General features: G+C 40.8%; 1 protein-coding gene and 1 long non-coding RNA gene across 6 annotated transcripts in view; one reads left to right on the top strand and one right to left on the bottom strand.

Moving 5' to 3' along the window:
• The first annotated feature begins 1,607 nt into the window (after positions 1 to 1,607).
• Positions 1,608 to 19,374, top strand: LOC117523071. Its single transcript, XR_004564406.1, has 3 exons — positions 1,608 to 1,618; positions 16,665 to 16,675; positions 19,128 to 19,374. It is a non-coding gene; the product is annotated as an uncharacterized LOC117523071 (long non-coding RNA).
• The window catches only part of kcnma1a (potassium large conductance calcium-activated channel, subfamily M, alpha member 1a), a 461,512-nt gene continuing 458,981 nt past the window's right edge, over positions 19,370 to 21,900 (bottom strand). For all 5 annotated transcript variants that reach the window (XM_034184484.1, XM_034184486.1, XM_034184483.1 and 2 more), the window contains one exon: positions 19,370 to 21,021. In XM_034184484.1, coding sequence (XP_034040375.1) covers positions 20,870 to 21,021 — 152 coding nt within the window. In that variant the 3' untranslated portion in view covers positions 19,370 to 20,869. The remainder of the gene's footprint in view (positions 21,022 to 21,900) is intronic.

Below are 21,900 nucleotides of genomic sequence, written 5' to 3' on the forward strand. Positions count from 1 at the left end.
CTACAATAAAAATTACAGACCTCTCCTTTCTTTGTAGTTGGGAAAACTTGTAAAATTGACAGTGGATCAAATACGTATTGTCCTGTATGTACACTGTATGTATGTATGTATGTGATTTGAGTAAACAGTGGTTTGGTCTCCCTGTTTCTGACCAGAGGCGGTACAGTAAATATTGTGCTCTGTACTTTATAGCTATTTGCCTTAGACATAAATTTAATTGATGTTTGATAGACTGACATGTAAAGAGAAGTAATGTTGGAAATAGTTTGTTAGCTCCAGTTAAGCCAAGCAGAGCCTAGCTTGTTTACAGTTGCATTCACAATATATACAGTAGCCTGCATAAATAGATTATGTTTATGATGTCCAAAAAAAAAACTTAAACAGTATTTAATTTTCAAAATACTGTGTGTGTGTGTGTGTGTTTCCTGCTCTTGATTGTCACTAGAATTTTTCCTCTGCGTAATATTGTAATTTTTTTTTACATATTTTAACCAAATTTAAAGACTTTATTAATCTATGTTACATTGGTGGCACAGCTCCTTTCACCTCCCCACAAGGCACAGCAGCGTGACTCACCTTCCAAAGAACCAAGGACCAAACACCCTGTCGCTGCACATCAGCCCTCAGCCTGACGACTGATTGGCACGAGCTAATGCAAATTCACAAGGAGGCAGAGGGACCAAAAAGAGACGCGTCTTTATGAGTGACAAGTGCCCGCTGATAGCACAGCAGCAAACAGGACAGGATGGGATTTAGATTTAAATTTCCCCTGGCCCTAAAAAAAACAAAAAAACAATGTTTCCCCGTTTCTGTCTGACACACAAACTCTTTCCGTCCTGCACCTGAAGACATCTGGCACAGTACCGCTGTCTCTCTTGATCCACAGCAGCCTAAAGGGGAAAAGTGGCCCTCATTTCCGGACCCGGTCTTAGATGAGTAACATTTGTCATTTGGGGTTGTGCCGTAGTAATTAGCTTGTCAGTGTGCGCCAGGCTGAGCCAGCTCTTTCTGTTCCAAAGACGGACAGACTGACACAGGAGCTGACAGCCAGTCGATAATGTGGCAATTAATGTCATAAATAATTCCACTGCCAATTATATCAAAATGGACTGAGTTCTTTCACACAGGCTGGTCCTCCTTTATCATTTCCTCTGATAAGAGGAACAACCGTATTCACCCCCCATAATTACGGGGCTTTTTATATGGAAATACAACATGGCCTCACTCTCCCAACATGTTAAAAGCACAGCAGTGACATAAATGTAACATGCTAATGAAAATCTGTTTGGTGCCCTTTATCTCGGGTCAGAAGGCCTTTAAAATGTCAGTGACATGAACTTGTTTCAAAAAGGTATGGGGGGGGGGTTTGCTTTGAAAAATGCAGACAATTATGTGAGAGATCGATGTACGCTGATATTCTAAAGGTTGCAAAAGCTTAACCAACAGTGAGAATATTGATCCTGACGCCTCATCACTTGGTGGGAAAAATTATATCCACTCTCGCGTCTTTGACATGCAGGTCAATCAATCACAGCAGGTGAGAATGCGCGCGATGAGCTGCAATAACCACATGATGGCAAAACGTGTCGGCGGGGAAATAAAAAGAGGGGAAAAAAAAGTGTGAATTTGCAGCGAAACGCTTATTATTATCCGCCACCTCGGCCCGTTTCCGCCGGCTCGTTCGTCTCGACAAGTGACTCAGTCACTGTGAACGCTCGCCATCAGCGTGACACTAAAGTCCTCCTGTGAAATGTATGAGCAAATAAAGTGAGCTCAGCACATGTAAAGCCCTCCTAATGCATTGTTAAACACATCAGCTGTATCTTCACGACAGGAAGGTCGCACTGATGCTAATTTACGCTCTGTGCTCGGAAGTCTCAAGGTCGCGTCAGATTCGCCTACATAATGCATGATTTCCCGTTACTCTCACGGACTCCAATCATGGCTCGCCAGCCTTGAGATGAAAATTTCACTAAGTAAATCAGCCACCTTGCTGGCGTTTCTATTACCCCGTCTGCACACGGCAACGGCGAAGATGAATAACGCTAAATAATAACACATGGTAACAAATCATATTTACAGCTCGCGGTGAGAAAAGCTGCAGCGGATGGGAAATGGTTCCTCTTTCATCCCGCCTGTATGGATTTTTAGGTTTGTTTGTTCTCCACGTGCGACGGCGTGCTTTGTACTTTATGCAGATGAGCGTGTTGCACCTCCACTTGTCACCGTCCTCTTGTTAGCGCGTGTGCGTAATTATTGTGTCGTTTATTGCACGAGGATTGCTTGCTTTGAATAAAACAGTTAAATGACCCTGTTAGCATAATTAATTTAACCATCCTGAGGGGCTGCCAATGTCACCGCCTCATGAATATTAATTATTATCAGTCTCAGTGATAAATTTTGAAAGACAACAACGCAACATGTTTTTGTTGTGAAGGAACACGGACTTTGATGCAATTTTGGGGAGAATTTTCTACCACTTTGTTCCTGATGATCTAAGCTCATTTGCGTGTTGAATATTAAAAGAGGCAGTTTCTCTTTTATTGTTTTTATTCTTAAAACATCTTCATTACCATTGGCAGAGAGCACATAGAGGCAGGCTGTATGTAATATTTGCATCTTTGCGTTCTCCTCCTGTGGCTGCAGTGCACGCGACATGAAGCATTAACCTTTAATTTTACACGCTCGACTTCAACAAACAAACATTTGTTTGGAAATATTGACATTTACTAATATTTTGCACCAAGGCCTCAGGGTGGTTGTGTCTGTTTTATCCAGTGCAGACTTGATAAAAGCCCTCAGGAGAAATGGATGACTTTCTCACACGAGCACAGTGGCGTGCATCGATGAGTAATCCCACGGTACATGGTAGTTGTGGAGCACCATGAGAATTACTCTACAGAAACACTTTTAAACTGTAAATAGTGCTCATGAATTTCATATGAAAACGCACATTATGGGCCCCGGAGTCGTGTGACCTTGCGGTTCTTGGGGGGGGGGGGTCCTCTCATCTTATCTGTAGGGTCTTCTGGAGGTTCAGCCGCTCAAACGGCTCAGTCTGGGCCGGTGACGCTGACATACAGCAGCAGTCGGTTTCTGACTAATGCTATTGTGGAAAAAGTGAAGGAGATCTGTTCTGGGACCTTCTTGTACATGTGGAGATCAGGCCCTCGCGTCCCCGGTGTACAGCGTAGCACAAATGAAACCCTTGAATCATGAATAGTCTGAAGGTGAGGAGCTATTTACTGTGGCTGATCCTGCTTTTTATGAACGCAATAATGGTGGTCAGCTGCAGGAAGCTCATGTTTAAAGTATGTTGTTGGCTCTCTGAGGACAGCAGTTAAAGGTAGTTTATTGAGTCTCACTATTCTGTCGTGCCGAAGGCAGAACAACACCAATTTCACTATTCAGTTATTCAAAATTAAGTTGGAGCATCTAATCATTGGCTGTACAAAGTTTTTTTTTTTTTTTTACACAGAGTTTAAACACTCACATCACACTGCAAAAACATAATTAATAAATAAATTTTACACAGCAGTTTATGTACCCGTAACAAAGTGAAGTGCAGGCATTTGCACGTTTCTTTCAGTGTGCAAATACTGTAACTTTACAATACATTTTAGAATCAAAAATTATCCTGGATCTGTATATAATTCAAAATTTGCCCAAAAACCTCAGAGAAAGTGCCATGTTTCTGGTGGGGATAGACAGGCTGTCCCCGGATGTGGAAGAATTGCGTCACATGCGTCATATTTTACCCCTTTTGCATCCGCCCTCAAACGACGGCGGTGCCCAATAGAACAGAGTTATTCAGAGTTATGGGTAATATTGTAGAACATCTTGTGCAAATATCTAAAAAATATATATATAATGCATAATTGAACAGAGTTAATCAGTTACTCAGTTATGTGCAATATCATTGAACATCTTGTGCAAATGTCTTAAAAAAACATTCTTCACTGTTATTGTTTCGGTACTCTGGCATAATAATTTCCTTTGGGATAAATAAAGTCTTTTTATTGCAATATAATCGACTCCTTCTGGAGCCAACATGCATCTCTCCACCAAAACGTAACTAGAGCAACTCAAAAAAGATGTTCTTAGACTGAGGTTGAACAGCCCTCAACATATCTGTCTTGCTGTTATAACACTATTATTTAACTGAACCAGTTTTAGATCTTTTTTTTTATTAAAAATCGCTGAATTTTCACATTTACGGTTCAAATACTGAGAAGAGACGTGCGATGAGGCAGCAGCCACCTGTGCCTCACCATAGATGGCACAATCACTGGGCTAACTGCCGGCATGCTATGCAGTGAGACTGTATTACTGTTTCTCTGTATGTCGCAATTAAAATGGTCAAACACTTTAGCTGTAAGAACTGAAATTCCATAGTTTAGCTGATGTACATAATGTACAGTGTTTTTTATCATCAACTGTATGTGTGTAACATGTTTCGTGTGCTGAGCGATCATAAAATGGCTGCAAAAAGGCATGAAGTGAGGCACACAGTTTTCCTGCCTCATGTTAGGAGGCACAAGTGATCCCAGGGATTTTTCTTGCAGCAACTCCTCAGCTGCAGAATAAGTTACAGCAAGGGCAGTGGTCCATTTATTTTATTGTTTTCCTCTCGCTTGGCCTTTAGTTTCAGAATGGATGATTATACATCCAAACAAACAATTTTCTAAACTGGACTTTCAATCGAAGCAGGAGGAAATAATTAAAGGAAGACCAACACCATAGCTAAAAGGTTTGCTTCATAGAACAGGACTGAATCTGAAAGTCTGGCTATGTGGACGTACAGTAAGAAACTGCCTTTTTTGCTTTCCCTGCTGCCTTTTCTCAACTTGTGACAATGTCTGGACTCAGATTTTGTGACCTAAAGAATTTGCAAAGAAGTCTCATTAAACACGAGCGGTTGAACACTCACATTCAAAACCAGAAATGGCTGAAAGCATAGAGTGGGAGCAGGACTGATGAAGGACGGCTTTCTTCCGTGGCAGTAATCTCCATTGAGACAGAGAGACTTTTGAAACTGAAGGAAGATAAGGAAGACTTTTACAAACAAGTCATCAATGCCTTTGTTCAGAAGGAGCGGTACATGGACTTCATTTATAAGTAATGGTAAGACCATAATAATAATAATGTTTGTTAAATGTGCTTTTTTGTTCTCACTGTGTTCTGTCACCTCTAACCTTAGTGACATGAAATTTGTGGTTCCACAGGGGTCCGTCTTAGGTCCCCTGCTTTTTTCTGTTTATATAGCACTCCTTGGGCACATATCGCGGCGCTTTGGGATTACGTTTCACTGCTATGCTGATGATACTCAGTTATACATGCCGATAACTGCTGGTCATCTCATCCACATAAAATCCTTAGAAGATTGTCTTGCATCAGTGAGAAGTTGTATGTCTAGAAACTTTCTACTTTTAAACTCTGATAAGAAGGAAATGGCGGTTCTTGGTCCAGTGAAACGTCTGCATCAATTTGACCAGTTAACGCTTAGCCTAGGCTCGTGTATCATACATCACATAGATAATGTGAGGAACCTGGGGGTAATTTTTGATCCTATGTTGTCCTTTGGCCACATTACACATTACAAGTATTACAAGGACTGCTTTCTTCCACTTGCGAAATATAGCGAAGATTTGTCCCATCTTGTCTATGGCTGATGCTGAGGTCGTGATTCATGCGTTTATCTCTTCTAGATTGGACTACTGCAATGTTTTATTTTCTGTTTTACCGCAGTCCAGCATTAGGACTCTCCAATTGGTTCAAAATGCTGCAGCCAGACTTTTGACACAAAGCAGAAAGTTCAACCACATTACACCCATTTTGGCATCCCTTCACTGGCTTCCTGTCCCAGTGAGATCAGATTTTAAGGTTCTGTTACTAGTCTATAAAATTGTTCACGAACTGGCACCTCCCTACCTAGCTGACCTAATTAAACCTTATGTACCGGCCCGGGCTTTGCGTTCTCAGGGTGCAGGACTACTTTGTGTCCCTAAAGTGAATAAGAAGTCTGTGGGTCACAGAGCTTTATTGTGCCCCTGTTCTGTGGAATGATCTCCCTGCATCAATAAAACAGTCAGATTCTATAGAGACTTTCAAGTTCAGACTTAAGACACACTTATTTCCCCTTTCGTATGGCTAGCATACTGGCATAGTATAGTTCTACGCTTGTTACTCTTTTTTATTTTATTTTATTAGGAAATGGAGCAGGCCGCGGCCTCAACTTTACCTAAATTCTGGGTCTTTTAGTGAAGCTCAGGCTAGTGGCCGGCAATCACCTTAGTATTTCCTGTTTTTCTTGTTGTTTAATGCTGACAAATTATACTGTATTTCATGTGTTTCTGGTGCTTGATTGTTTTTTTCTCTCTGTTTAAGGTGCAGCTCCATCCAGAGATGGGTGTGGTATTTGTGCTGGAGATCCTCCTGTCCTGTGCACCAACAGCATTTCCTGTATATTTGTTTTGTGAATTGTTCTGTAATTTGTGTCTGTAGCATGGCCCAAGCAGAGGGTCACCCCTTTGAGTCTGGTCTGCTTGAGGTTTCTTCCTCAAGGAGTTTTTCCTTACCACTGCTGCTCTGGGGGTTGGTAAGGTTAGACCTTAATTATGTGAAGCACCTTGAGGCAACTCTGTTGTGATTTGGCACTATATAAATGAAAATAAATTGAAATTGCTACAGTTTGTATGTGTAAAGAATGCTGATATGAGATTTTAAACATAACCCATTAACTGCTGCCAATCAGACGGTGAATAAACTACTCTGTGGGGTTTATATGTTTGTAAATCTGATTCTGATGAAGTCAGTGCCCCACCAGCCATCAACCTCACCGCACGTCACTGGTCTCCAGGGTGGTGCCTTTTCAGGTGACTGAAAAGTTTGTTGTGTTTCCTGCCTTCATTGACATCGACCGCCAATATATTTTGCAGTCTATCTTTATCCGCCCTTTTTAGCTTTTTGATCAACAAACCACTTCCATATAAAGGAAGTCATGGTTCCATTTCTTTCAATAATTTCCTCATCTTTTGACGTTAACATCACCTGTTCAGACATTTTTGCAATTCTGAGTTTCTATGGTCTCTAGAGCTTTCTTTTTACAAACTCTTCTTTCCCAGATTCACACCTTCACCAAGATCGGCTCCAAAATTTAAACGTCTCCACCACATTCCATGAAAATCATTTCATTATTTTTGAAATGTGTCATTATCCTCCTGAAATCAACACACCACCAAATCGATGGAGGTGAAAAACATATAAATATATAAATAATGAACAGTCACAATTTCACACATTTGTACATAAAGCTGCTGGTCAGCAAAGTGTTTAGTTTATCAAAGATTAAAACTTTGGAAATTCACAAATTTCTTTCATTATTTAGAAACTTTAATATATATTTGAAGTAAATATGATTTCAAAGTGGAGTTGTTCTCACAACATACTATCCAAATCATTCACCATTTGCAGCATGGATATGGTGAATAACTGCCAATAGCACAGAATATTGATCTTCTCATGAGAGTTAGTTTGAATGTCCCTGAGCTAAAGGTTTATTGGTTGTTCTGCTCCTCCTCCATGAGTGGGTAATGTTCAGCCGTGAACCTTCACATTTGGGTATTATCAGTATTTTTTCTTCCCTGTCAGACAGGCTCATAGGCCTAACCTTGTCTCTTTGCAAACATATTGATTAGCCTGCAAGAAAAACGAAGCCCCGAATCCGAATGCGGAGGCTAAACTTGAAGTCGTTCACTTCCCACTGACAGCATCCCGTTATTCCGCGCTGAACTGTAAACTTTCCCGGGATATATTTGCTGAACTTGTTAGAGATGGCAAACTTTTTTGTGTTGTTGTTGTTAGAAGGATTAGAAAGACTTGCTTTGTGACGCAAGCTGCCTGATTTGAGAAACTGATGATGTCATGACAGGCTTTTGTTTGACATCACATAGGAAAACCATCAGAGCTTTGAGAGGAACATATACCAACTTTTCCACAAAAGGATGTTCACCACAAATTACAAATGGCAGTGCCGGGTGGAAAAAAGAGAAAAACTAACCCCCGTGCCTTTGTTGTTCTCCTTTAATTCTGTTAATCGCCCCCAGGTAAAGATTAGCTGCTCTTGCCAATTTAATTCAGCCTCAAATGATGCTGCTACAAGGTCACTTTTTCTTTCCTTCCTCTCTTCCTCTGTCTCTTTATTCACTCACCCCCCTCCCCCCCGTTACTTCATTCACCCATCCCGCCTCCCCCTTCCATTCCTCTTTCCGTGAGCAGGATTGAGTTGTCATGTAGTTCTAATAGGCAGCACAGGGAATCATTAGTCCACCTCGGCTCCCTGACTGATGGGTATTTCACTCCAATCATCTGAGTACTGTGCACGTAGGTGTGTGTGTGTGTGTGTGTGAGAAATGAGAGCGAGCGAGTACACCCCCATCACGCACACGCACGCCATCATCACCATCCCCCACTTGGCGCTGCATTGTGCGCCTGCTGCTATTGACAGCGTGTCAGAGCTGAAGGGAGATGTCTTAATCAACTTGGACACACTGGGCATTGATTTGACAAGCTGCTGTAATGACCTTCTTGTTTTCGTAAAGGATCACTGTTTATCTGGGCCACAAGCATGGCTCATCGTCATGGGAACTGTTATCATGGCTGAATGGGCACGTGGTTTGGTCCCAATTGGATCTTTTTCTTTCTGTAGTGCATAAAAAAGCAGACTCGCGCATGTAGCCATGTGCTCGAGGTGATCAGTGTGACCAGATGTACGAGTCTGCACGTAAATGTGATGTTTAACACGTCAGTCAGCGTCTGCTGGGGTCAAAGGGAAATCCTATAACGGGTGCCAACATCTTTTACATCAAAGTTACGGGAATCATCACAGACGGGATGGAATGACTGAGAGGGTTAAAAAAAACAGGCAGTAGTTTAATTCAGCTGCCTGGAAAATTATTCTTAATGTTTGTATTTCATTGATTTATGGAACAAACCATAATAAAATCAGAAATTTTAAAGAAAGAGATTAAATGTCCTGAATTTAACAATTCGAGTGCTGCTGCAGCCGAGCAAATAGAGCCACATGTGTTATCTCTGACATCTAGAGGATTGTAATTTGTCTTTCCACCAGCAGATTTAAAATTAAATTCTTTTCAATTTTTTTCATTTACAACCCCAATTCCAATGAAGTTGAGACGTTGTGTAAAATGTAAATAAAAACAGGATACAATGATTTGCAAATCCTCTTCAACCTATATTCAATTGAATACACCACAAAGACAAGATATTTAATGTTCAGACTGATAAACTTTATTGTTTTTATGCAAATATTTGCTCATTTTGAAATGGATGCCTGCAACACGATTCAAAAAAGGTGGGACAGCGGTATGTTTACTACTGTGTTACATCACCTTTCTTTCTAACAACACTCATTAAGTGTTTGGGAACTGAGGACACTAATTGTGGAGTGTCATGATTGGGTATAAAAGGAGCATCCTCAAAAGGCTCAGCTGTTCACAAGCAAATATGGGCGAGGATCACCACTTGGTGAACAACTGTGTGAAAAAATAGTCCAACAGCTTAAGAACAATGTTTGTCAACGTTTAAATGCAAGGAATTTAGGATTCCATCATCTACAGTCCATAATATAATCAGAAGATTCAGAGAATCTGGAGAACTTTCTACACATAAGTGGCAAGGCCAAAAACCAACATTGAATGCCCATGACCTTCGATCCCTCAGGCGGCACTGCATTAAAAACTGACATCATTGTGTAAAGCATCTTACTGCATGAGCTCAGGAACACTTCAGAAAAGACCATCCAGACTGTTACCAGCGCAAAGTTCAAAAGCCAACATCTGTGATGGTATGGGGGTGTGTTAGTGCCCACGGCATGTGCAACTTACACATCTGTGATGGCACCATCAATGCTGAAAGGTGCATCCAGGTTTTGGAGCAACACATGTTGCCATCCAAGCAACGTCTTTTTCAGGGACGTCCCTGCTTATTTCAGCAAGACAATGCTAAGCCACATTCTGCACGTGTTACAACAGCGTGGCTTCGTAGTAAAAGAGTGCGGGTACTAGACTGGGCTGCCTGCAGTCCAGACCTGTCACCCATTGAAAATGTGTGGCACATTATGAAGCCTAAAATACGACAACAGAGACCCCGGACTGTTGACCAACTGAAGTCATACATCAAGCAAGAATAGGAAAGAATTCCACCTACAAAGCTTCAACACTTAGTGTCCTCAGTTCCCAAATGCTTATTGAGTGTTGCTAGAAGGAAAGGTGATGTAACACAGTGGTAAACATACCACTGTCCCAGCTTTTTTTTTAAACGTGTTGCAGGCATCCATTTCAAAATAAGCAAATATTTGCACAAAACAATAAAGTTTATAAGTTTGAACATTTAATATCTTGTCTTTGTGGTGTATTCAATTGAATATAGTTTGAAGAGGATTTGCAAATCATTGTATTCTGTTTTTATTTGCATTTTACACAACGTCCCAACTTCATTGGAATTGGGGTTGTAGATAGCGCCAAATCATAACAAAGCTGCTCCAGGGGGATTCACACAAGTAAGGTCTAACCTTACCAACCTACACAAAATTAAAAAACAAACAAATGGTAAAACATATAACCACAGTGCCAGAATCATTTGGTAGTTTGGATCCTAACATTTGACCTACGATCTTCATCTCAACATTTACAACTTTGTTTGAGGTCAGGTTTGAGGAAATAGTCTGAAAATCTGTTTGCAAATCTTTGGGATGTCAAATCAGGTAGAGGTAGAATCTGTTTTGGATCACGTATGTCTGGCTCACTGAAATCCAGCTCGTTAAATCAGCCAAAGTATGTCACAAATACACAAATATGTCAGCATGAAACCAATAGTGTATGTATCTTTTGCCACTGTCACATAAGTTCTCATTTGGCCTTTGACCTTGACCTTCTCATTCTCAGCTCTGGGTGTATGTCCTGGGTGCCACATGTTGCCACATCCACAATATAGGACAGTCCTGGTTGGCAACCACTCAGGCAGACAACAGATCTATTCTCCACCTGCTGCTGCCAGGTCATCTCCTTGGCCATCTCCAGCCGCTGGAGTACTCACCACTGAGGCACCTGGATGCTGAATCATACACGTCAAAAATGTTGTTGCTGGCTTTCGATCACAGTACACTTGATAACGCTCGTCTAAGTCTCCTACGTAACTGCTCACTTGGCACGAAGTCATTGTAGCGATAACCTTCAAATAGAGGATCCTTGAGTACTATTTCACGCATAGGTCACTGGTTAGCATCCAAGCCTCACAGCCATACAATAAGATAGGAAGCACCAGGATCCTAAAGACTTCGAACTTCATTGTCTTGTTGAGGTGTCACCATCACCAAACACCTCTATCAGGCAACCTCATGACTCCGTAAACTCTTGTCAGACATCTCTCATTCTAAGAGGCTGAGGACCCAGAGACATGAATGTCATTCCTGAGATAAGTGAATGACATTTTCACCACACACAGATACACTTCTGATGGCTGAGTCAAAGAAGTTATTGAAAGTCTGCATCTTAGTCTTGATCGAGGACATCCATTGATTCTGCAAAGATCACAGCATTGTCTGCGAAGTCTAGGTCAGTCATCCTTAGCTTGCTGAATAAGGCACCTAAACTGTGTTGGCCTTAACCGTAATGATATTTTCTCAATTTCACCATACCTTAAAAAAACTCCCACTTTAAAATACTTTATTTTAGTATAATGTCCATGGGATGCATATCACAATGTTCAGAACAATCTCAGGTTTCTGAATCTGAGACATATAAATTATGTAGAACACTGTGTAAAAATATGATCTATGAAAAGAAATACATTGAAAATATGACCAAGATGCAGGAGAGCATAATTCGGGCTCAGTTAATTAAACATATTTAATAAAGCAGTTTTTTATGTTTTTATTTATGTTATTACAGTTAACAGTGGCTGGCTGAACAGGGATTTTATTTCTAACAGGACACTCAACAAGCTAAAGAACATCATTTATTACAAAATTGAATACAAAGATGTAATTCTGGTTTGGCCTCAGTCTCCATCCCAGCTGTGGAAGGAGCCAAGAGGATCCCAAATCCTGTCCATAGAAGAGGCAGGGGGTGGAGCCCATTGCCTGCATCAGACAAGGACCAACTGGTGGTGGTGGTGGAGGGAGGCTTGAGCGGATAACGGAAAAACAGAAACAGGTGAGTGAGATATTGAAGCTTTTAAAGGATGTGCCTGCATCTTATTAGTTTGTAGTGATAATTAACGGTAGCATCTGTGGATTGGATGGTAAGTCTTCTGCCACAATTGACGCTACACTTCATTTCGATCAACTGCTAACTTATGAGAAACAATTCACAAAAATTATATCTCAAGTGGCAAAATACCATGTGTCACAGCTTTTTTTTTTTCTGTATTTGGAATTCACTTTACAACACAGCGGTTCCTTGGGGGTAAGTTTAACAATGTGCAGGAACTCTATGTAGCACATGTGCACGCCACATATTGTGCTGTTTCTTAGCAAGGATTCTTAAATACCAAAAATGTCTTTCTGTCATTTCGTATAAATTTGCTGTACTTATTGTAAAAAAAACAAACAAAAAAACAAAAAAAAACTCAAAACATTGTTCACTGTTTACTGTTCGGTACTCTGGCAAAATAAATTCCTTCGGGATAATAAACTGATCTTAATAGCAGTGGTGGGCACAACTAACTGAAAAGTTAGCTTTGATAACGGCTAATCTGCTAACTGACAAGTGAACTTTTATTAACCGCTAAAAAATTTAGCAGACATTACAGCTAACCACTAACTTTTAATATTGATTCAATACAGTGTCGGCTCCTGATAAACCAATTTCAAGTTTAAGCACCGCAGGGGCTTCTGAGTAAATTCAAAGGCGATCACAAACCCAAAACGAACACACGACAAATAAATAAATAAAAAAATTAAACTCCAAACACTGTCATCTTTAGCAAAAGAAGACAATCTCTATATTATACATTGTGGCAAGCTGCGTGGAAGAATGAGTCAGCACTTTTGTCTTTATGCACCCTGCCAGCTGCGGCAAAGAACTGTTATTTACTTTTCACACACAACAACACAGACGGTGGCAGAAGACATCAAACGCATGGCACTTTTCACTCATGGAAACAACATAACTTTTCACCAAACAGACTACACTACTTGAACTAGAAAAACACAACAAATCAATAACACTAATAACACTAGTAAACCAACATTAACTACAATAACAACAAAAAAAACAAACCCGAACTCCCATAATGCATTGCAGCAGCAGCACAACAATTCAGAAACGGCTCACCCATGTTGCGTTCAATGCGACTGGTAAAATCTACAAATCACCCTTAGTGTTGAGCTTCCCCACCGAACAAAACCCACTTAAGCTTTGGCTTTACATAATAATACAGCAATAAGTGTCTTTTAAAGTAAAAAAAAAAAAGTAAAGATATGCATGTACACAGTTTTTAAAGCACACAACTCGACTATTAATTCAAGTATTGTTCATAGTAATAATAGCAAACACATAATTTTTCTGTATATAAGACGCAGTGGTGTAGAAGTCACAGAAACTCCCAAACTAGTAAAAAAAAAATGTTTTTTTTCTCTTTATGGTTACCTTGGAGTGCCTCAGGTTTTAGACATTTAATGACAGTGAATTCTTGTTTCATCCAGATGAAGTGAATTATGCCGACCTCCACAGTCACCTTGATGCTCATGCCCGAATACAAGTGGCGCTGTGTTCAGTCACCTGATTCACAGCCACATGCTGCGCACCCTGTTGTCACCGAAGAGGGCACTCCACCAGGTCGATTTGCAGGGATCTCAGGTTCAGGGTGCTGTCAGCTCCTGTCAGGGTAATCAGCAACACTCGGCCGCCGCTGAATACCCGGCACCCCAGACGGTAAATATTATTGACATTCTGACACCCTCTTGCTGCGACCAAGTGTGTAAAATTGGTAATAAGGAACATGATGGGGTCGCTGCATGGTGTGGTGACAATGGAAAAGCTTTTCACTGGCAATTATCCAAATAACAGGATGAGGTGTGTGAATGCAGGTGATTTAAGCCCTGAGCCAAGTGCTGGACTGGTTTGTTCTGGCTGTGAGGACGTAAAGAAAAGTCACAGAGATCACACAGTAAGCAATAAAATATCAACGCCGTGTTTAGAAAAAGTCCACCCAGGATGCACTTCGACTCTACATTATGACAGTCATCACAAAAATATTATAGCAGGTAAATGTTGTTGACGTGTCAGCTCTAAGTGACAACAAGCTGCATGTTTGCAGAACTCGCTCTTAGTTATTTCTACTTGTCTGTTTGAATGTCTCATTGTGACACTACGATAAGGCAAACAGTGTTTCTCCCCTGCATAGCGGAGCTAAGTTATTATTTTTAAAGGCGCAGTATCTCTAAGTCGCAGAAGGACGCATTGATAGCAAAATAAAGTACACAATCGTAAACGTTTATGCTGGTATTTCTCACTGTATGATTACATTTTTATGGTTCATATTCCGATATGGCTTGTTTTTGCTGCCAGCGGCAGAGCAATGAGATGGGCCCAGAAGTGGCATTTCTCCTTTGCTTTATGGGGGCTCGATGCCCAAAGGAGAGTCCTGCTCAGTTTCATTCGGTAAACACACTGCCAAGCTAAATGGCTGATCAATCAATTTCAGCGGGATCGATCTGCATCAGTTCTGCCCGCGTGCACACACCCGGAGCCACTTTATTGTAAATCAATCATTTTGAAAACATCTCACAGAGGGGCCCCGTCCCCACTAACAAGCCATCAATTCCAGCTGCCCGTGTAGCGCTGTTATCAGGCCACAAATCAACAGCCGCACAAACATCTGCTCCGTTTCCATCGCTTTCCCCCTCCGCCTCGCTCCAGCTCTAACCTCCCTGCTCCTTGTCGTGTTTTGAGGAGAGAGCAGAGGCAGCGAATCTTCACCACGCCACTTAAGATAACCCAAGGGTAATAGTGTTTGCACATTTGAGAGAGAAATGAGGACAAATGCCAGGGTGGGTCGTACGTTCGACTTGTAGCTGGCTGTTTGACGATGGAGTGTGAAATTGCACACTTCAGCCGAGCAGCGAGCAGCGTGGAGGAGGAGGAGGAGGAGTCTTACAAGATGTCCATGGTTCGTGGCTGTGAGAGAGGAGCAGGTCGTCGACTGAGAACTCATCCTGCCTCATCATAACAGAATTCTCTGGCGATAACTCAGTAGCGGTGTCACGAGCAGCGGTGTTTAGTGCACGGCGCCCAGAGACAGATTACTTTAAGGTTAGAAATCCTTTTAGGTTGGCACTGTTTAATAACACGCTTATCAACATCCAGGCTCGCTCGGGGAATGTCGGCGGATTACACGCTCAGTGCAACATTAGCTCGGAGTGTCTGTATCTGTAAACCCGATCAGTGTTAAGATGCTACACACCCTGATTTAACCGGGATGCCGTGCGGCAGCATTCACACTGCTGATGTGACAGCAGCGGAAGATACCTGGTACGATGTCCTTCCTTTGCACATCCACTGTTGCGTCTCCATCTCCACGGTGATATATGAGCCATTGTGGACAGACTGTGATTTGAATTCCGTCCCCACCCGTCACTGTGGATCCATGTTTACTGAATGTCTGGCGGGTGGAAGTGATGGAGCAGCTAATAGAATGTCAGTAAACGTAAATGAAACGCTGCTGTCAGTGGATAAGAGGATTGGTGGTGCCTGCTTGGGTCACGGGGTCACCGACCCCTTCTCTGAGTGCATATTGGCAAAAAGCAATCTAGATTCACCTGCACCTTCCCCTCATTAGTCAAGGTCATAGAAGGGTCAGTCCTCGTCACAGGTCCATAAATATTTGGTGACTGATGAAAATATTTTCGTTATTAACTACAGTGTACTAGAGTTGATTAAATTATGAATCGGGTCAAAATGCCGACTTTAGCTTTAATTTCACGATATTTATATAAAAAAGGATGGACCGGTGTAAATTATTGCACTCTTCTGGTCGCCATCACTCCATCTGTGTATTTACACAGATGGAGTGGTAAGAAAATCTGAGTTTGATCGAACGTGGCAGATATATTCCTTCTATGGGAAGGAGTGGTGTAATTCTGATTATGATCCTGTTGATCAAAGTCAGAGGACAAGATGAAACTTCTACCCCGTGCTGATCTACAGTATAAGAAAGTGGCAAATTTTATGGAAATTAGTTCAGATATTTTGTTAATGAACTTGACTGTTTCCACATGCCTCATATTTTAAAATGTGAGTGTGGCGTTGATGTGCTCTCTGAGCACTTTAGATTTTGATGTGCTCTCTGAGCACTTTAGATTTTTGTTGGGGTCTTCCCTCTTAAATCACCAAAAGTGAACAGCTATTTGACTGCATAACTTTGCTAGTGTTGATTTTAAGTGATTTTAATTCATGTTTTTTGCCTGTTGCTGTTAAATGTCAATGTGTAGTGTCACTACCTGTGAAATAAGCTATTAAGATTTTTAGAACAATAAAAAAATTCATAGAAATAGAAAACAGTAAAAGTGCAGTGCTACTTGCAATGTTTTCGAAATGAGTAAAGCACACTTGCAAACTTGAGAACACAAAAAGGACCACAAGACCAAAAATCAGTGGGTTGTAAATGCTCTTTTCATTAGGGTAAACCCGACAGCCCAGCCCCCCCCAAAACACACACACACAATTTACAGAAATTGGTCAGATTAGGGACACCTTCTGGGAGGTATGTGAACTTGTGTGTAATTTTAAAAAGATCAGACCCAAGTAGATCCACCAGGTCGACCACAATACAGAGAAGCATTTAATAAAAAAAAAATAAAAAATAAAAAAATGAGTGATTTTAAATGCTGACGAAGCATCACAAGGATTAAAATTCCAGCGTCAGGTGATTTTGTCAGGTTCCTTCCAAACGTCAGGCAGTCATTTATCATAAAAAATTTGCAACCAATAATTCAGACAAAGTCTGTTTATTGCATCTATTTTAACTGATTGCTTTTTGTCTTGAAAAGACTCTTTTTGGGGAGGGACAAAAATGATAAACCCTACACCATCCACCATCAAAGGTTTCATCTCAAAATCATTTACATTCAACTCCAATATACTGCAGTAAAATAAAAAATAAAAACCCATCAACCTAATGTGAAGTGGGAAATTTGCCATTGTGAAGCAGTACAAGAAAACTGTGAAGCAGATGTTCACGTGTATTATGGTTTTCTTGATATTGTCTGAACCAAGGTTATTGTCAGTCTTGAAATAATGAGTGAAGTAAATGAAAACACACTGAACATCGGGGGGGAGAAATCCAAGTTTAGAACACAAATACATCGATTTTAATTTGAGAAAATACAAAAAGAACCATGTACATCTATGTACAAACTTTTTTGTACAAGACAGTATATTTATCAGCAGGTTATATTTGACAGAGTCAGGTGGATCAACTCAGCACCATCAAATAATCCATTTGTCCATCAGGTCATGAACACTTCCAGACCAATCAGACTGCTCTGTCAAAACTCCCATTTGCAACCACAATGAGTCTTCAGATCCAGTGCTTGATATGCAAGAGCAAAGTCCTGAATTCTTCCTGAACTGATAGGCAGCCAAAAAATGTTTTATTAAAAAAAAAAAAATCCATTAAAATCGCACAATGCAATTTCAATGTATTATTAAGACTTGAGACCTGCCTCACATCCCGGTCAGCATTATATATTCTATGTATTACCATTTCCAGCACATAAGTTATTTATAACCATCCTTTACAGCAAAGCAAATAGATGAACAAAAATAATAATAATGCAACGTAGGATGCATCCTCTGATTGGTGACACCAATGTATGAGGTGTTACAGGCGTCTTTCAGTCATCCATGTCTAACTAGGACACAAATGTACCTGGTCTGCCCCAGACAGAAACAATCTCCAAAACTATGTACTCGGGCCTCCATAATGCCACTTGTCGCTACAGTGGGACTTAATACGGGCCCTCCTGTTGACCTCCTGCACTGCCTGGCACCATACTGGCATGGAGGCATTGGTGGCTTGGATGTTCTCCATGTCAGTACAAGACTCTGGTTCCCCACCCCACCATCACCAACTGAGTCCTTGGATGACTGAAGGATGCTGCTTGCTCAACTAAACTCTTCATGGCACTTCAAGAAACACTCTTAAAATCTTTAGAGGTATACAAAGCATTGAACATCTAACAGGGAGGTGGGATACAGTGTCACGTCTCCATACAGCAAATAAAGACGGTTCGAGTGAGCCGGGATCACGTAGAAAAGCACAGTCATCCAGTATCATGAAAAGAAAGCTTCGGTCGATGCCAGTTTGCAGCATTTTATTTCTGAGAAATAAGGTGTGTGAGCATGTCCGGATTAGCGCCCACACACACACACACACACAAAAGTAACTGTAAACATGAAGTTGTGATGACAAGCTGACAAAAAGGAATGTAAACCCGGTTAAAAAAACAAACAAAAAAATTAAATCGCACAAAAACAGGAAAATGAACCTCGTTCATCTTTTTGAGAAAAAAAAAAATTCATTTTTTGGTAAACGAACTGGAGCTACCTTCCACCTTTGGTGATGTCACCCAGAGTAAATTCCACCTAACCTTTCCCAAACGTCACAAATAGTACTTAAATAATTTCTCCATGAATCAGTCATCTTTGAAACTTTTTGTTTTTTTTTGTAACAATCACTTTGTCGATTGTAATGGTCAATACTTCTAGTTCCTTATTGTTCGGTGCTAGCGAGTATGTCAGTTACACGTACATTTTACTCACATACTGTCTCAAAATAAATCTACTTGTTACAAATAATGTCATCACTGTTCAAAAAAAATCACTTCAGGACAAAGTGTATGAGGCTAACCACATCACAGCCAACAGACAAACATTAAAGCTCCGATAATTTAGTTTGACAAAGAAATGGAGTGACATAATCCATGCAAAAAGGGTCTAGATGAGTCTTAGATTATTTCTACAAGCACATAACAGAACTAAAGTACCAAATTTCAAACTGGTCAAAGCTGATGATGTAGTTTGGTAAAGTTTTGGGGGGGAGAGAAATCTTGTATTAGTGCATTGTACAAAGAGATGGCAATGATTGAAAACATAAAATCCATTGATATGTAGTAGTGATTAAAGTTTTTTTAAAAGTTCCTGTCATACTTTCCATAGATTTCCAGATTTCCATCTATAAAAATAAGTAGAATTTGATTTGTATGATTTATACATGTGGATACAAAATAATCATGTGTACAAACAAATGCATCTACATATATTTATGATGGTTGTGTTTTAAGATTCCTCCTGAACCCTTTTGTAGCACCACAGCTGGATTTGGATCTTGTGAGTACCTTAGCACGTGCAAACTATACACTCAAGATGCATGCTAGCATTAAGATTGCACTCTGTTTGCACAGTTGCATTTCAACCCAACTATGTTTGAGGTGTGTGACATCTGGATTGGCACCAGAGAACATCCAAGCTCTTTACTGCCTCGGTGCCAACCCTGTGCCAGGCAGTAGCTCCAATCAAAGGAGGACCCATTGTTGCCCACTTTTATGCGCTATGTGGCATTGCCTTCATCAGATATGAGCTGTGCAAATGCATAATGCATCGCTCTTATTTTGATCCCAATTCAGTCGCAGGTTTCACAGCGAAGAGTTAAGTGTGGGCATGCAGCTGCTGTTCATATGAGCTTGGCTCAATCATAGTTGGGATTTGTTTCAGCTTTTAGTGCAATGTTTTGTTAGTAGATCCAAACCTATCACAGTAGCCTAACTTTCTTCAGGCATGACTACTGCCCCCATGCTTTTCCTTCAAAGGTGCGTGATCACACACGTCAAAGGAGGCGGGAGATGACGGCACTGACCAGCATGACACCACACAGACGTGGCAGCATTTACACTCTGCAAACACTCCTTAATACATGAGGGACAGAGCAGGTGGTTTTAGTCCTTCTCACGTATTCAGGGGAAGATGGTCTACGTTGCATGTGTTACAGAGAGCTCAAGCATGTATCGTGCGATAAGAGCTTGAAACAGAGTCACAGGCTTTATGATCTGAGCAGAAGACAAAACCACTTTTAGACCGTTGTTTTGCAAGATTTCGTTCTGCAAGCTCGCACTCTACACAGCTAGTCAACGGCGACATGGCAAACCGTAAGCGGCGACACGATGTGTAAGATCAAGGTTAGTACACCTCTGAAGCCAAGCAGCTGCCCCTTTCTCAGTCTCCTCAGCTGTACCGTGTTCGGGGGGTCAGGGATCGTGTGATTTCAGTTGTGCTGTAGAAAGTAACGTGTTCAGTTTTAGTGCAAATAGAACAGAAGCAGACAGGAGATAAGAAGCCCAGCTGGTTTGGTATGACACATCTGTGTGGATCTTTGGGCAAGGAAATGATCAGTTTGTAGCTGCAACCCTCATCCTCCAATAAGCAGTCACCTTATCCATGGAGTCTGGTCACACCTAGGTCAACTATTGCAAAGAATTACAGGAAGTACTCATGTCAACTCTTAAAATAATTCCAAAAAGTGCTAGGGGGAGGGGCTGTACAATCTGTATTTGACTGTCATTATGTATATCTCTATGTAAGAAAAAGAAAATAATGTCCAAGAGAGTGGAAGTAACATTAAAGGTATACACGAGGTCCCTTCCAGTTCGATTTCAGTTTCCTGTTTAGAAGAACGAGTGAAAAAAACTTCTGGCTTCAACACTCTTTGTCATCGTTGCTCTTCCATTGGTGATGTCATCTCCGTAGAAAGAGCGTGCAGAGTTCTGGTGGGTTAGCATGGGATCAGGTATTCAGCATTCATCTTCAACTTCTCTGATTGGTGGAATCAGACTACTAGTGGACTTGTATTGATTGACCTGGTTGGCCATGTGAGTGCTCATGGGCTTGATCTGAATGTTCCGTGGATAGGCATTGTCTGATTCATCTGTAAACCATTTCTTTTCTGAAAGGATGAGAAATGAAGAAGAAAAGGCAGTTAGTCTGAGAACGTGTTTTACTCTGGGCTTATTTATAACCATGCAGCCTCAGTTTAAGTGGTAATTTGGCCCGTTTAAGGTTGTGTTCTGTACACTGAGGAGCCAGTGTAACATTTGCATGTTGTTCGGATTCATCTCCAGAATAATCTCTCAGAAGGATTTGCTATAAACTGAAGCACTGAAATAAATATCAGAATATCCATTCTAAATCAACTCAATCTGATAACCACTCTTATTTCATGTTTAACTTTAGCTCCTGAGATGTAGCATAACAACATGGCAGTGATTTGATCTGACTAATCAAAAGGTGGGATAAATCTGTACGTACGAGTCTCTGCAGAATGACAGCGACTTGGAGCTGGAAACCAGCTGATGTTGGGCAGGATAAACACTGATTTATGTTTCTGTGTCGTTTACGTGCATGTCTTCTACAAAAAAGTGTGATGTGACATTTTGACAGTTGTGCACGTTATCTAATGTATGTAATGTGGTTTCTGGTAATACAGCTGAATCATCAGCATAAAGGAATTTACATTTACATGTGATTTAGCCAGAAAGATGTGAACGGGAACTGATTTCATTTGTAGTTTGCATATTGTTAAAAAAAAATGTATTAGTGGGAGTGTGAAAGAATTGTGGGTGTTATGCCTAAGTGAATATATTTAGTTTACCTTTATATCAGTTTTTATTAACAATATATCTGAGTTTTTTAAAGCAAAAAAGGATTTTTTGTGGAAGACAAGTTTCAATTTCATGTCTGTCGTCTCTTTTTTATACAGTATACAGCTTCATGATGAAATGGTATAGAGGAGGATTTTCTTATAAAGAAGACCTGAAAATTCAGC

Source organism: Thalassophryne amazonica, chromosome 13, assembly GCF_902500255.1.
Source record: "Thalassophryne amazonica chromosome 13, fThaAma1.1, whole genome shotgun sequence".
In the NCBI taxonomy this organism is placed as follows: Eukaryota; Metazoa; Chordata; class Actinopteri; order Batrachoidiformes; family Batrachoididae; genus Thalassophryne; species Thalassophryne amazonica.